At 37.8% G+C, this 15,865-nt stretch overlaps 1 protein-coding gene across 1 annotated transcript in view; it reads right to left on the bottom strand.

The window, feature by feature from the left end:
• ATP8A1 (ATPase phospholipid transporting 8A1) overlaps positions 1–15,865 on the bottom strand; it is a 280,252-nt gene that overhangs the window by 30,817 nt on the left and 233,570 nt on the right. Inside the window, exons 20-23 of the mRNA XM_023738968.1 lie at positions 14,949–15,088; positions 6,193–6,254; positions 3,088–3,144; positions 1,643–1,750 (exon numbers count right to left, since the gene is read on the bottom strand). Coding sequence (XP_023594736.1) covers positions 1,643–1,750; positions 3,088–3,144; positions 6,193–6,254; positions 14,949–15,088 — 367 coding nt within the window. The remainder of the gene's footprint in view (positions 1–1,642; positions 1,751–3,087; positions 3,145–6,192; positions 6,255–14,948; positions 15,089–15,865) is intronic.

Raw genomic sequence — 15,865 nt, 5'->3', positions numbered from 1 at the left:
CCACTCTCTATGAAGTGAACAGAAACATGATGGAGTACTGACATTCATTTCACTTTGAATTAAACATAGCATCACCACAAGTCTCAAGAGATGATATTAAGTTTTGTGTTTGGGCAATACTGGGAATTCTATAGACAAGGGTAGGATTATGTTTGGCTGGCAAAAAGCTAGTCAAACTTCATACCTGTCCTAGAAGTAGGTGGTCAAAAACTCAACTCTTGACATCAAAGCTATCAGCCCTAGTTGCTTAAACTATCTGGATCTTGAAATCATTTGTTATTCATTTTGAAGATAAAATAAACATTAAGAAATGAGATAAAATCAGGCAAAGACCATTAGGTTTAATGAAAAAGATATTAAGTTAGAATCGACCTCTGAGGAAAACAGGCCCTATGAGGCAAACACATCAAATGAAAACGAAGAATAGAATTGGATTTTCCAAGAGGCATCATCAGATATATAATCTTTCATTTTATTTCCTCAGGATAAAGGACTCAGAAACAAAGGTAGAGGAGATGCACCGCTAGCTTCCTCTCACTTCTCCTCAAATACAGGCTGTAAATTTTCTAGGGTTCACAGTACATGTTCAAAAGAAGCCTGCACTTTTGGTGGAAGGAAGTACGCACTCCTTGAGAAGTCTGGTTTCACTGTAATAGTATATAATGCCTCTCTCTAATAAATTTAACCACAAAAAAGTTTCTTAATGTGTCTGCATTCTGCTAATTTATAAAAAGCAGGATGCTGTCAGATAAAATTTCATGAAAATGATCTATAAACCAGACTGTCAAAAGTGAAAGGTGCTCAGGCAGTACTTAGGGGCAGCAAATACACAGAGACTCCTGGAAAGTTTCTGGTGACTGCGGTGAAACAATGTACTGTAACGGAGCTCATATTACCTTGATTTGCAAGTTACTGTGAGGTCACAGGAAATCTTGAAATGTTTTCCACATTTCCTTTTATGCATTTTATGTCAAATTTCCTGCAATTGAAATCATAAACCCTCCTACTGCTGGAACGTCTTCTGAAAGAAAGGAGATCTTCTGACACTCCCCAATGCACACCTAATAACTCAATTCCTACCAATGTAACAAGAAACTGAAAGACAGGATTGAAAATGCACCATGATAAGGCTGCAGTGTCAGCTGCCCAAACTCTTTCAAAATGAAAACCAAACTGATGTCATTAAGACAACCCTAAAAGAGCATTTAATCTCGTGACAGCCGACTTTTCCTTCCAATAAGAGATAACGGAAGAAATGACAGATGGTACCAAAGATATCCACTCACCATTTCCCCCAAATCTTTTATCCAAAATGTATTTGTGGATTTATGGTCTAATTTTAAAATGGCATATTCTACACAGATATTCTTAACATGATTCAAGTTCCTTGCGACCATATTTTATTGTTCCAGCAATGTTTATGGAAGGAAAAGTCAGATTTAAGTAAAATGTTCCAGTTTAAACAGTCCCTCAAGATTTATCACTCACAACTGTGGAATTTATAAAGAGCATTTAAATGGTCAAATACTATTTTAATACAAATCAACAATAAGGAAAATCATGCCAAATGATTAAGGTTCATTAATGAATACTGACTTTTAAGGTTTTGTTGGATCATGAATTATTAGCACTGAAACATTACCTCTCCGGACATATCAGGGGCCATTGGAACAGCAGGCCACAGAGATGAATAGATTCCAAAAAACACCACCCAGAGTGCAATGCTGCCCCATATTGCAATGTGGCTGAACTGTGAAGGAAGGAAATTTGTATCAAAGCACTTTTAGGTAGATCGAGTACACAAACACAAATGAAGCTTTTACAAATTTCCTTGTTAATTTTTTTATTATACCCATAAGCAATATTACCTATAGGAATAGTTAAATAATTTCTTTTTAACGGAATCTTTTATTAAGTGCTAATCTCTTCCATGGAGTCCTGGGTGGCACAAATGGTTAAGCACTTGGCTACTAACTGAAATGTTGGCAGTTTGAACCCACCCAGAGGCACCTTGGAAGAAAGTCCTGGCAATGTTTCTTAAAGGTCACAGCCAGGAAGCCCCTCTGCAACAGGTGGGGTCACCATGAGTCAGAATCAACTTGATGGCAACTGGCTTGTTTTTTCAATCTCTTCCGTAACTGTTATGATGTTGTGATACTGGAATTTAGAACTAACTGTTCCTTCTCTATGTCCTTTGGTAGTTCTCTCCTCTTATTATCTTTTTATATCCCCTCCCATCTTCAAGCCTCCTTTATTTTTGCTCTGCATACTCTTGCTGAAAGATGTTAGACACTTGGAAGAACATCATTTGTATCCTGATGCCTGTCAAATCCTAATTTCTTGTGCCAATCTTTCCCCTGAGCATCAAACTTTAATTTCCTTTGTTTACTGGGTCTCTCTACCTGGATGTGCTGAATATACTTCAAAACTAACATATCTAAAATGGAACTTCCTTTATCCAGAATGAGTGTTTACAAAAGTCTGAAGACAAACCTTTCACTAATATTTTTTGGTCTTTAGAATCATTTTCCAGTAGGTTTTCTGCAGAATACCAGTCCTGTAACATGTTCTACTAAGAAAAGATTCCCAGTCAAATAAGTTTGAAAGCCTCTCTCCTTCCTAGGTTATTCTCAATATCTAATAACAAAGGTTCTGAGAAGCTGAGTGGTAAATAAACTTATTTAAACAAACAAACAGTTGCCATTGACTTGATTCAGACCTATGGTGACCCAATATGTATCAAAATAGAACTGTGCTCCATACAGTTCTTAATGGTTGATTTTTTGGAAGTAGATTGCCAGGACTTTCTTTTGCGATGCCTCTGAGCAGACTTGAACTGTCAACCTTTTGGTTACTGCTCAACCATTTGTGGCCCCAGGGACTCCAAATAAACAATAAAATTTGTTTAATTTGGTGTTTCCAAACTAGAATCCCCAGTTCTCCCCCCTCCACTCCCTGCTCCCCAATAATCAACAACCCATGGAACTAGGATAATGGGACGCATGAAGTTAGAATGAGAAAAAAAAAAAAGAAATAACACATAATATAAATGTGACATTTCTTGGTTATGATTAGAGGTACTCTTACCCATGTCCAATATGATGTTTCTAAGCCAGCTTTCAAACACACAGTTATCACCACAAACTAAAACAGAAGGAAAAATGTTATTTTATTTCATAAGTATGATAGTTCATCAAACAAATGAAAGTGAGATTTGTAAAGAAGTGGTATCTTTGAATCAGACCATGGGGCTAGTTCATTATTTGTAGCTTGCTTTGTACATCCAACAAGCAAACAAACAAGTGAATTATCTGGGTGGCTGAACATTATGACCATGATGAGTCAGAACTGCTAGCATCACACTCCTATTGCTCTTCCCTGCTTCTCCTCACCTTTACAGCCTTATACTCCGTCCATGAGGCTCCTGAGTGTGTGTCTCCCTGCTTTTGGAACTACTCAGGAATAGTGGTGAAGAGTATACGTTTACATTAACAAGGGTTTTCAAGCTTGCTTTAACTTTATTTTATGTCACCTTTAATACTTAAAGTCCAACTTACTAACTTTTAAAGAAAATTTTAAAAGTAAAATAGCTAGATATTAAAAAATCTAAACACTTACTCTGCAACTTTACTTACTTAAAACCCTGCAAAGTAGGATATAATAGTCTGCTCCTCCCTCAATGATGTACACACCCATTGACGATGACTACACCACCAATTTTGGAACAAGGGAACCAGGGTTTAATTAACCTGTTTTCTGTAGTATAGCGTAATTATTAAATGCACACATCCTGGAGTCAGAATATCTATGCTCAATACACCATCACTTATTAGATGTTTTGGTTAATTAACAAGGCCAGTTACTTCACCTCTCTGTCTCCTTCACCTGTAAACTGGGACTAATAAACGCATACCTACTTCAGGGTTGTCTTTTGAGTGTAAAACATTAAATGTGAAACATTCAGAACGGTGGTCGGCACTGAAGTATTACCTATTATTACCATTTATATTATTATGTACTTATCATTAATAATAAAATTTAAAATACTGTTGCTAGTCAAGTGAACTCTGAGCTCTTTCTGTTATCTGTGGTGAGAAGCTTGAGATGCTTGTCTAGCACTGGGGATCAACAAATGCTTGAAGTGCCTCATCAGACCTTCAGGCACTTTAAAGGTTTGCACCTAGTATCTGTGTTTGCATTATGACCCAGTGGAATTGTAAAGTTCAGTTAAAGTAAGACAGCTGGGCTTTCTCAGCAGGATACAAATGGCAATTTAGGATTAATACCTGTGGAAATAAAACTCTTATTAAAGTGTAACTATTAATTAAATTAAGGCACATAAAAAGTTCTAAAATAAGAGAGAGAGTTTAAAATAAATTAAAGAAAAATACCCTTCTGGAATCTAAGGTACTGTAAAGTATCCACAGGAGAAGTCCATGATGTATTTTGTTGTTGGGTGCCATTGAGTTGATTTTGACTTATAGCGACCCCATGTGACAGAACAGAACCGCCCCACAGGGTTTTTTTTTGGTTATAATCTTTACAGGAGCAGATCACCAGGCCTTTCTCCCAAGGAGCAGCTGGGTGGGTTAGAGCCATCCTTTCAGTTAGCAGCCGAGTGCTTAACCATTTGTACCACATTCATTATGTACACTCTAAGTAATTTCTTTCTTTCTTTTTTATTGTGCAGTAGGTGAAAGTTTACAGAGCAAATTATATTCCCATTTGATTGTTTGTACATAAGGTATTTCATGGCCTTGGCTTCACTCTCCACAATGCATCAGCACTCTCCCCATTTCTGCCCTGGGCTCCCTGTTTCCTTTCATCCTGATTTTTCACTCCTTTCTGCCTTCTCATCTTTGCTTTTGGGCAAATATTGCCCTTTTGATCTTGTATAATTGTTCTGAGGAGGAGGTTCCTCTCGGATGTTATTTATTTTATGGGCCTGTCTATTGTTTGGGTAGAAGGCGGTCTCCAGGAATGGCTTCAGTTCCAGGTCAGAAAGGTATCTTAGGGCCATAATCTCGGGGGTTCCTCCAGTCTCTGTCAGACCAGAAAGTCTAGTCGTTTTTGAGAATTTGACTTTTCTACATTTTTCTCCTGCTCTGTCTGGGACCCTCTGTTGTGATCCCAGTCAGAGCAGTTGTCTGATTAATTTCTAACTTACTCCATAAAGTATTTATATATTTCTGTTTTTGCAATCATGTTGTATAAGGTCAAACCACCAGCCTCCAAACATACTTTCACTTTTCTCTTAACTACTTCAGTGGGTTAATGTCAACAGAAAGGAGACACCAGATATGCCAAAACTTTGAATTCCTCTGTTACCTACAGACCTTAACTTCCTGTCATTCAGTTATTTACACACTTGATAGTTAAACACCATATAATAGTTTCGATCAACTGAGTCAGCCATACCAATAGGATAGCTCTTTTGTATTTAGAACAGTATGCTGCCTTCCCATACAGAGGAAGCTTTGTCAAGAGTGGGCCACAGGAGTACAGAGGAAGAGCATTGGACGGGGAATTCAGAGTTGAAGGTTGGAGTAAACTTTTATCGGATACTAATTATGTGACCTCGGGCATTAGCATTCAAGTAATGCTTTTAACTTTTAAGGGGGAAACGGTTTTAAAACATTTTTCAGCTCTTTAATGACAGAGATGGACTCACACATCTGAGTATCCTCCACAGGTGCACAGTGTATTGACTTACAGAGTGGCTTCCGTGCCTTACACAGGTTAAGGGTCCCAAAGCCTGGAGATTTCTCTCCCATTTTAATTATCATGAGACTCCAGAATAATTACTGGTTACAGGTCCAAGAATAGCTTGATAACATTGGCTATAAATTTTGGAAAGCAAGAAAGCATTAACAATGGGGGTAACAAAATTGAGAACAAAGGAACAAGGAAGAAAAAGAAAGCCAAAATGCGGCAATAAGAGTAAAGAGGGAATACTGAAAACAAGAGCAACCAAGGTCCTATGATGTCAGCGAATCTAAATGATATTGTAAAACCTAATCTAAAATAATCTTTGAAAGTCAAAATATCGTTTCATCTTTAAAGGAAAGCATAAACAATCCTTAAATCCAAAAACGTACACATTTAAATTGGAAGGGGTGGCGGGGGGGCGGGGAAGAACACATATGAAAAGATACCGTTTTACATGCAAAGGAGGCAAATGTCCTCACTCACAGTGTAAACAAAGTTTCCCAGCAGCAGATAATCAGAGGTTTTCCCATTTCCAAATGCAGTACCTGCATGAAAAGAAGAGAGGCTCGTTAGAGAAGAAAATTAACGTGGTCCTCTTAGAATCCTTTCAAAGATAAATGAATTTAGGAAGTATTGAAAAAAAGAAGGAAAACCAAGAGATACACAATGGAGCCAGAAATGAGGCTACCTTAAAAAACACTTCACAAAGTCTGACACAGTTGCTTTAAAGATGGGCCACTAATCAAAACTTTAAAACTAAATTTCTAACAGCCAACATGAAGAAAGTTGACTTGATAACCAATTCTCAGGGTCTACAAAAAAAAAACATCAGACTAACTGCTCCATCAAAGCCCACTACTTTGGGCATTAAGACAGGAGAAAGCAACTCGAACCCTAATAAGGAACTTTGTTAACAATATGAATGAGAATCTTAGGGAGCCGACTTACTATCTCTCAATAAAGTTGTTGGCACTGGACCAAAAAGGATTCATAAAAGCTACTCACAGAGGGCCAATGAACACCAGTGATTCCAGGTATATCCCTTTCAGGGTCTGTCTGAATTCAGGGGTATATTTTAAAGCCTTTTGTTACCCCAGCAATGACTAAAAAACATGGCTCTGGATGAAGGCAGGAGTCCTTGGGTGGTGAAAACTGTTAAAGTGCTCCGCTACTAGTCAAAAGTTTGGAGGTTTAAAAACGAGACTAATGGGGCACAACTGTCCAGGGACAAGGACTAGAAGGCAGGAGGGGACAGGAAAGCTGGTAATAGGGAACCCAAGGTCAAGGAGGGAGAGTGCTGACATGTTGTGGAGTTGTTAACCATTGTCATAAAGCAATATGTGTACTAACTGTTTAATGAGAAACTATTTGTTCTGTAAACCTTCATCTAAAGTACAATTAAAAAAAAAAAAGAAAAAGAAAAAGAAAAAGTTTGGAGGTTTAAGTTCACCCAGAGGTGCCTGGAAAGAAAGGCCTGGTGATCTATTTCCAAAAAATTCGCCACTGAAAACCCTATGGAGCATAGCTCTACATGGGGTTGTCATGAGCTGGAAATGACTTCATGGCAACTGGTACTGGTAGATAAAGGGAGTAGTGGTTAACAAACAAAAACTTATAATTATTAATAAAAAATCAAATAAAAATATAAAAATAAATGAATAATTAAATCACTGGTATGGATGAAAAAGTAAAAACCCATGGTATGGTATAATACAATATTTTATTTATGCACATATTTCACAGTATTATTCAAAGCCTAATTTATTAGGACAAAGTGTATGAGAATAAAGTGTGGATGAGACAGGGAGAGTGGTGTTGGTATAAAGAGAAAAAACAGATAAGCTCTGGAGACAGAGCAGTCTTGGTTCTGTGACTAGTTGAGTCATACTGGGTTATTTATAATAGATCCCCATGGATTTCATTCTCTTCACATAAAGATGGAGTAAAGCTACTTACCTCTGAAGGGTTTAGAGTTAAAATGAGGTTGTATATATAAAGTACTAAGTGCAGTGCCTAGCATGTAGAAAATGCTCCATAAATGCCATCCCCCGTCAAGTCTTTGGTTCAAGTAGCCAGGAAGGGCAGCCTAAGAGTCAGGCCATGGTGTAGCCCACAAAACTAGGAGACTACCTTTCTCTTTGGGGTATTCCATTATTAAGGATATGGAATCTGATGCTACATCCTTTAGGTATATTTTGTACAAACTTATAAATGCCTGTAATTAATCCAACAAAGCTGGAAATCCACAAAATAATGGAAAATATCTTACGATTACTTCCTGCCTTGCATGCTTCTGCTTTGTGGCATACTGGTTAGGGGCCTTGGCTGATTTAAGCAAGTTATCAAAAATAATCACATTTGGGTCCAACCAAGTCTTGTAGTTACCATTGGTTAGAGTCATAGGAAGCTGGAGATTCCTGTCAAGATCACATGGAAGGAAAAAAAATAAAAGCCTGCTGCTGGGGTAGGCAGGTTTAGCATTTGGTTGATTGAGGTAAATCAGTAGTTTTCATACTTTTTGGTCTCTGGACTTCTTTGCATTCTTAAAAATTATTAAGGAAAACAAAAAGCTTTTGTTTATGTGGTTTATATGTAACAATATCAAATTAGAAACTAAAACAAAAAATTAAAAAATATTCATTGAGTCATCTAAAAAAATAACAGCAATAAACTCTACATGATAATATAAACAACTTTTATGAAAAATAACTTTTCTAAAATGAAAAAATTTAGTGAGAAAAATCAGCATTGCTATATATTTTTACATTCTCTTTAATGTCTGGCTTAATAGAAGACAGGTTCTCATAGGTTGTTTTGGTTGAAATTTATGAAATAGATCCAGCTCCACAGAGATATGGAGTTATAAAGGGGAGGGATATTGTAATAATCTTTTCCAAATGTGGATATTCTTTGATATTGTTGTTGTTGTTAGGTGCTGTCGAGTCAGTTCCAGTCATACCAACTCTATGCACAATGGAAAGAAACACTGCCTGGTCCTGTGCCATTCTAATAGTCATTGTTATGTTTGAGCCCATTGTTGGAGCCACTCTGTCAGTCCATTTCATAGAGAGTCTTCCTCTTTTTTGCTGACCCTTATCAAGCATGATTCCCCTTCTCCAGGGACTGGTCCCTCCTGATAACATGTCTGACGTACGTGAGATGAAGTCTCACCATCCTCGCTTCCATGGAGCTCTCTGCCTGTGTTTCTTTCAAGACAGACTTGTTTGTTCTTCTAGCAGTCCATGGTATATTCAATATTCTTCAACAACACTATGGTTCAAAGGCATCAATTCTTCTTCAGTCTTCCTTACTCATTGTCCAGCTTTCACATGCATATTAGGTGATTGAAAATACCATGGCCTGAGCCAGGCACACCTTAGTCCTCAAAGTGACATCTTTGCTTTTCAACACTTGAAAGAGGTATTTTGCAGCAGATTTGCCCAATGCAATACATCGTTTGATTTCCTGACTGCTGCTTCCATGGGTGTTGATTATAGATCCAAGTAAAATGAAATCCTTGACAACTTCAATATTTTCTTGTTTATCATGATATTGTTTACTGGTCCAGTTGTTAGGATTTTTGTTTTCTTTATGTTGACGTGTAATCCATACTGAAGGCTGTAGTCTTTGCACTTCACCAGTAAGTGCTTCAAGTCCTTTTTGCTTACAGCAAGTAAGGTTGTGCCATGTGCATATCACAGGTTGTTTATGAGTCTTCCTCCAATCCTGATGCCACATTCCTCATATAATCCAGCTTCTTGGATTATTTGCTCAGCATACAGACAAATAAGTATGGTGAAAGGATACAACCTTGACACACACCTTTCCTGACTTTAACCACACGGTTTCCCTTTATTCTGTTCAAATGACTGCCTCTTGTTCTATGTACAGGTTCTGCATGAGCACAATTATGTGTTCTGGAATTCCCATTTTCACAATGTTATCCATAATTTGTTATGATCCACACAATCAAATGCCTCTGTATAGTCAATAGAACACAGGTAAACATCTTTCTGGTATTCTCCGCTTTCAGCCAAGATCCATCTGACATCAGCAATGAATATACCTCCTTCCACGTCCTCTTCTGAATTCGGCTTGAATTTCCAGCAGTTCCCTGTTGACATACTGCTGCAACTGTTTTTGAATTATCTACATCAAAACTTGACAAGTAGCAATTTTTTTTAAGGTTAGTTGCAGTGTAGAACGTGAAATTACATCAATAAACTTTTTGTACTCTATTACATTAAAATTCATTGGTCGGCCTTGAACTTTGAATGGATCTTTTACCCATGGTCATTTGAAAAGTATTAGTTCACCGAGTTATGCTGATCTTCCATATGTTGACACATTTCATTATACAATATAAAAATATCACATTAATATCATCCGCAATCTTCTGAGCGAAGTGTTTCAGTAGCGGGAAGTTGTGAAAATCACGGTGGTGGATACAAGTTTTCCAAAATCCAGGTTTTTAAAAAAAAATTTTTTTATTGTACTTTAGATGAAGGTTTACAGAACAGTTTCTCACTACACAGTCAGTACACATATTGTTTTATGACATTGGTTAACAATCCCACGACATGTCAACACTATCCGTTCTCAACTTTGGGTTCCCTATCACCAGCTTTCCTGTCCCCTCCTGCCTTCTAGTCCCTGGACTGCTGTGCCTCCTTAGTCCCATTTTGTTTTATGGGGCTGTCCAATCCCCGGCTGAACGGTGAACCTCGGAAGGGTGTCCGGGGGCCATACTCTTGGGGTTTTTCCCAGTCTGTCAGGCCAGAAAATCTGGTCTTTTCTTGTGAGTTAGAATTTTGTTCTACATCCTTTTCCAGCTCCGTCCAGGACCCTCTCTTGTGATCCCAGTCAGAGCAGTCAGTGGTGGTAGCCGTGCACCATCTAGCTGTACTGGACTCAGTCTGGTGGAGGCCTTGGTAGCTGTGGTCCATTAGTCCTTTGGACTAATCTTTCCCTTGTATCCTGTTCTCTTCATTCTCCCTTGCTCCTGAAGGGGCGAGACGAGTGGAGTATCTTAGATGGCTGCTCACAGGCTTTTAAGACCCCAGACACTACTCACCAAGGTAGAATGTAGAACACTGTCTTTATAAACTGTGTTATTCCAATTGAGCTAGATGATCCCTGAGACCATGGTCCCCACAGCCCTCTGCCCAGCAATTCAGGCCCTCAGGGAGTTTGGATGTGTCTATGGAGCTTTCATGACCCTTCCTTGTAGAAGTTGTGCTGGCTTCCCCAGTATTGTGTACTATCTTACCCTTCACCAAAGTTACCACTTATCTATTGTCTATTTAGTTCCTCCCCACCCCTTCCATCCCTTGTAACCAAAAAAATTGTTTCTTTTTGTCTGTAATCTTTTTCATGAGTTTTTACAGATGAGGTCTCATACAATATTTGTCCTTTTGTGATTGACTTATTTCACTCAGCATAATGTCCTCCAGTTTCATCCATGTTATGAGATGCTTCACAGATTCATCATTGTTCTTTATCATTACATAATACTCCATTGTGTGTATGTACCATAGTTTGTTTATCCATTCATCTGTTGATGGGCATCTAGGTTGTTTCCATCTTTTTGCTACTGTGAACAGTGTTGCAATGAACATGGGTGTGCATGTGTCTATTCTTGTGACAGCTCTTATTTCTCTAGGATATAGTCCTAGGAGTGGGATTGCTGGATTGTATGGTATTTCTATTTCTAGCTTTCTACCGAAGCACCGTATCATTTTCCAAAATGGTTGTATCATTATGCATTCCCACCAGTAGTGCATATGAGTTCCAATCTCTCCGCAACCCCTCCAACATTTGTTATTTCCAGTGTTTTTGATTTGTACCAGTAATACCAGCATGAGATGGTATCTCATTATGGTTTTAATTTGTACAAAATCCAAGTTTCTGCTTGAAAGTTGGAATTTTATTATTGGTAACAAATACTGTAAGCTGTTTTCCTTGAAGTGACAGGCTCACTTTATTCATTTTTGAGAAAATGTCTGCCAAATTCCCAAGTGTGAATACTCAAGTTTGTTTGTCATTCTTTTCAGTGAAAATGGTTCTCTGTGAAAAAAGCAGCTGGTTCAGCTCACAACTCAAATAATCTAGAAGGTGCTGCTCCATCATACTTCCGTATGTAGCAGAGGTGCTTTACATGTACTTCCTACTTTGTCACACACCATATTAATAATATGTGTCCCTGGGTGGTGCAAATAGTTAAGCGCTTGTTTACTAACTAAAAAGTTGGAGGTTTAAGTCTACCCAGAGGCTCCTCAGAAGAAAGGCCTGGTGATCTGCTTCTGAAAGGTCACAGCCATGAAAACCCTACGGAGCTCAGTTCAACTCTGAAATATGTGGAATTGCCATGAGCCAGAGTCAACTTGACGACAACATGTTTGGTACCAAGGTTCAAGATTTAATAAGGGTATGACTTTTTACTGCTTCATCAAAGATATTCTTAAGTGAAACTAGCTTTTTTTTTTTAATGTGAGTGCACGGTGGTAAAGAATAGTGTTGACTACTACAGCAGTGCCACTGTTTGTGCTAGACACTAACAGATTTATCTATCGCTGCTTTTGTATCATCAGTGAAAAAGACAAATGACATCTTGGTAATATAAAAAAATTTGAAGTGATAAAATTTTGACCTCATAGAGTCCCTAAAACCTTGGGTATTCCTAGGGGGTTTGTGGATCACACCTTGAGAACTGCTGAGGCAAGTGAATAAATGAATATTTAGCTTTACATTATATAACATCTCTATAGTTTTCTGTACCCTCATCCTTCCAAAAGCTATTAAAACCCAAACCCTTATTTAAGAATGAAAAATAAGGGTAAACAAACAACTGCAAAACCTTCAACACCAGAAGGGTAAAAGAAACTTTATTTTAAGTGGTATTCATCCCTTAAGAACAGAAAGCAAGTGTTCTTTGGACTTGACCTGATTTGGTCTCACAGGCAGTTTCCTTTGTGAAGTGCCTCTGCTGAAGCTGGATGAGCAGACAAATGCAAAGGGAGGCCTAGGATCTGCTCTCCAGAAGCTGAAGTTACTTGGAATTCCTTTAAAACCCCATCACTGCTAAGGTATTTTAGATGCTGTTTGGCTTGAGCTACTTTGGATATTAGATTTCTTTTTCCTAATTTAGAATGTTGAAATAGCAGTTTAATACATGGACATGCCTCATCTTTCATATCTACATTGATTTTGCATCTTGAAAATAAACTTTTCCTAGAGAACTTCTCTAAGGCCACAGTATGCTGGATTTCAATATCCCATTTCTCTACAAAGTGGAAACAATTTGAATGTCTATTTGCTGATGCATGGATGAATAAAATATGGTATATCCATCAAACAGAACATTATTCAGCCATAAAAAGGAATAAAGTACTGATTCACGCTACAAAATGGATAAACCTTGAAAACACTATGCTAAGTGAAAAAAACTGGGCAGAAAAGGTCACACAGTTGCATGGTTCAATGGTATGAAATATCCAGAACAGGCTAAATCCTAGAGACAGAAAGATTAGTGGTTGCCAGGAATGGGAAGTGATGGCTAATGGGTACAGGGTTGCTTTTTGGGGTAATGAAAATGTTCTGGAATTAGTGGTGGTGGTTGTACAATTCTGTGAAAATACTAAAACCACTGAATTATATACTTTAAAAGGGTGAACTTTATGGTATGTGAATTGTATCTCAAAAAAAAAAAAAAAAACATTTTGCTGCTCTTCGCCTGGCTTACTGGCTCAGTACTCTATATCTGAATTAGATTTCATTATCACAGTCATTTCTATGGCCTAGAAGTTGAGCGGCATTTACTGTTGTACTGGTGGAGCAATTAATAAAGACATGAGATTAAAGTCTCCGTCTAGGACATGAAACCATTGCCTTCTCTATAACACTCACTTACCTCATTCAATCGGCATATTCTCGTTAATTCACTGACAATTTACTGAGTGCCTACAATGAGCTAGGAACTGTTCTAAGCCCTGCAAATACAACAGTGAACTAAACTGTCATTTGCCTGCCCTCCTGGAGCTTCGATTCCAGCAGAGGAGAAAGACAGTAGAAAATAAACAAATATATCATACCCCTGGTTAGGCAAAAACCATGAAGAAAATAGAGGAGGATGAGGGGATAGAGTGAGGGGAGCAGTGGGGGCAGACAGGTGATCTGGAAAGGCCTTCCTGAGCAGAGATGAGAGGGGAGTGAGGGAAAGAGAATCCAATGTACAGGAGAGAAGCACGCGGGGCAGCGAAGAGGCCAGCAACAGAGCACTGTAAGGGGGAAAAGCAGAAGACAATCAGGTCTAGGAGTGAGCCAGGGTCAGGGCTGTGGATTTTGCTGTAAATGCGATAGAAGTCTTTGTGGGTTTGTGAGGAGGGAGGCAGCTGGTCTCATTTACGTTTTACAAGGATCCCTCCGGCTGCCTGTGGAAAACAGACCGTAGGTAGGCAAGAGCCCACAACATTTTCTTCAGCTGGCAATCATGAACTCAGAGACAGTGAGGTGTGGCGTGTACTTACAAAGGGCTGACACATTCCTGGGCGGAGTGTGTGCTGTATTTTAAATTGTTGTCATTTTGGAGTAGAGGCACTGAATGGTTGCCTGTCTTCCCCATGATCTCTAGGCAAGGTCTGTCATGGGACACAGCAGCACTTGCTTAAACATCACAGGGATCTCCTTTCCGAAGTGGCTACTTAATCATTTTTATGTATATAGGAAATACAACATGATCCTGTCTCTCAAAACTGACAGAATAAAATCACTCCCTCAAAATGAGGAGAGAAAGTGCTTACACTCCAAGATGAATATAAAAGCATTAAAATCCCACTCGAACCTCAGCTCAAGTATACTTGAAAATACTAGCATGTCTGATTAGGATACAAAGGACTTGATACAAATCTCAGACGTATAATAAATAGACTACATAAAATATTAGCATTTATTGTCTTCAAACATACATCAACAGAGGCGAAAAGAGCCCTAAAAGCAATTCTCTGCAAATTTGGAAAACATGAGAAGTAAAGAAGAAAAGCTTTGCATATATTAAATCACTCTGCTCCCAAAGGAATAATAAAAATCTTTAAAGGGTGTACAACTTTGAGATGTATGCATTTTTAAGAAAAATACCATAAAACAAAGAAGCACTGCTATATTTTTTAACATTTATTGACAATGAGTTATTTTTCTAAAAAAGTAAAAAGTCATTTCTTAGCATTCATATCCTTTCTACTTACCATACTGAAGGGCTTTTAGTGGAAACCAAAACAGAATAACTGAGTGGAAGAGGCCATTTAAACAATGAACCCAGAAAACCTGAGGGAAAACAAAAATCCATGAGAACCATTGGCGATAAACTAGCTCTGTGAACTCTGACCTTTCTTTTTATCTGTGAGCTAGATTCACAAAATGTGTTTCTGTCGGGCCACCACTGTGAATTAATAGAACTGACAGATACTTTCTGCCTCTTAGACCTTCATGGGTCATTTATTTATTTTTATGTTTCTCAAAATGTTTTTTCAGCTTCACTATAATTTTTTTCTAGTTTTTAAAAGTCAAGCATCAAAAGTTTAAAATTTTGCCTGAAAAAGAAGAGAAAATTTAAAATAGATGTAGATCATTAAATTCCTTAAGTAGGGCTATTTTCATAATTCTAGAAGACTTGACTTTGAGAAGACTGTAAATTGGGGAAACCGCTACTTTCTCTTTCCCATGTGCAATAAAAGCATAAACTTTTCAATGTTAAGAATAGAATGCATTACCTCTTCTCTCTCTCTATATATATATGTATACATATACACACATATTATATAATAAAATATCAAGTATTCATTTAAATTGTATAATTCCTTCAAAGCACTATAACTTTGACTATATTTATAAAAGGCTTTCACAAATTTTTAGCACCTGTCAATACCAAGTTTCACATAATTATAACATCATTTAGCAGTTATTTCTTTCTCATATCAATGGTATTTTAAGAACAAGAGAGCAAGTGTCTGGTACTTTCTTTGAAACGTGGATCTGAAAGATTAAGTTGTAGAAAACCTATTTAAAATTCTATGTCCCTCCGAAACAGTTGTAGTTTTGCCATTTAAAAGTGCTTCCTGCAAACAAAACTTATGCTAAATAAAATTGGCATGTATTAATAGTT

The sequence above is a fragment of the Trichechus manatus genome, unplaced genomic scaffold (genome assembly GCF_000243295.1).
Source record: "Trichechus manatus latirostris isolate Lorelei unplaced genomic scaffold, TriManLat1.0 scaffold00126, whole genome shotgun sequence".
NCBI lineage: Eukaryota > Metazoa > Chordata > Mammalia > Sirenia > Trichechidae > Trichechus > Trichechus manatus.
Note: the sequence above shows the minus strand (reverse complement) of the source record. Positions and strands in the feature narration are given on the sequence as shown.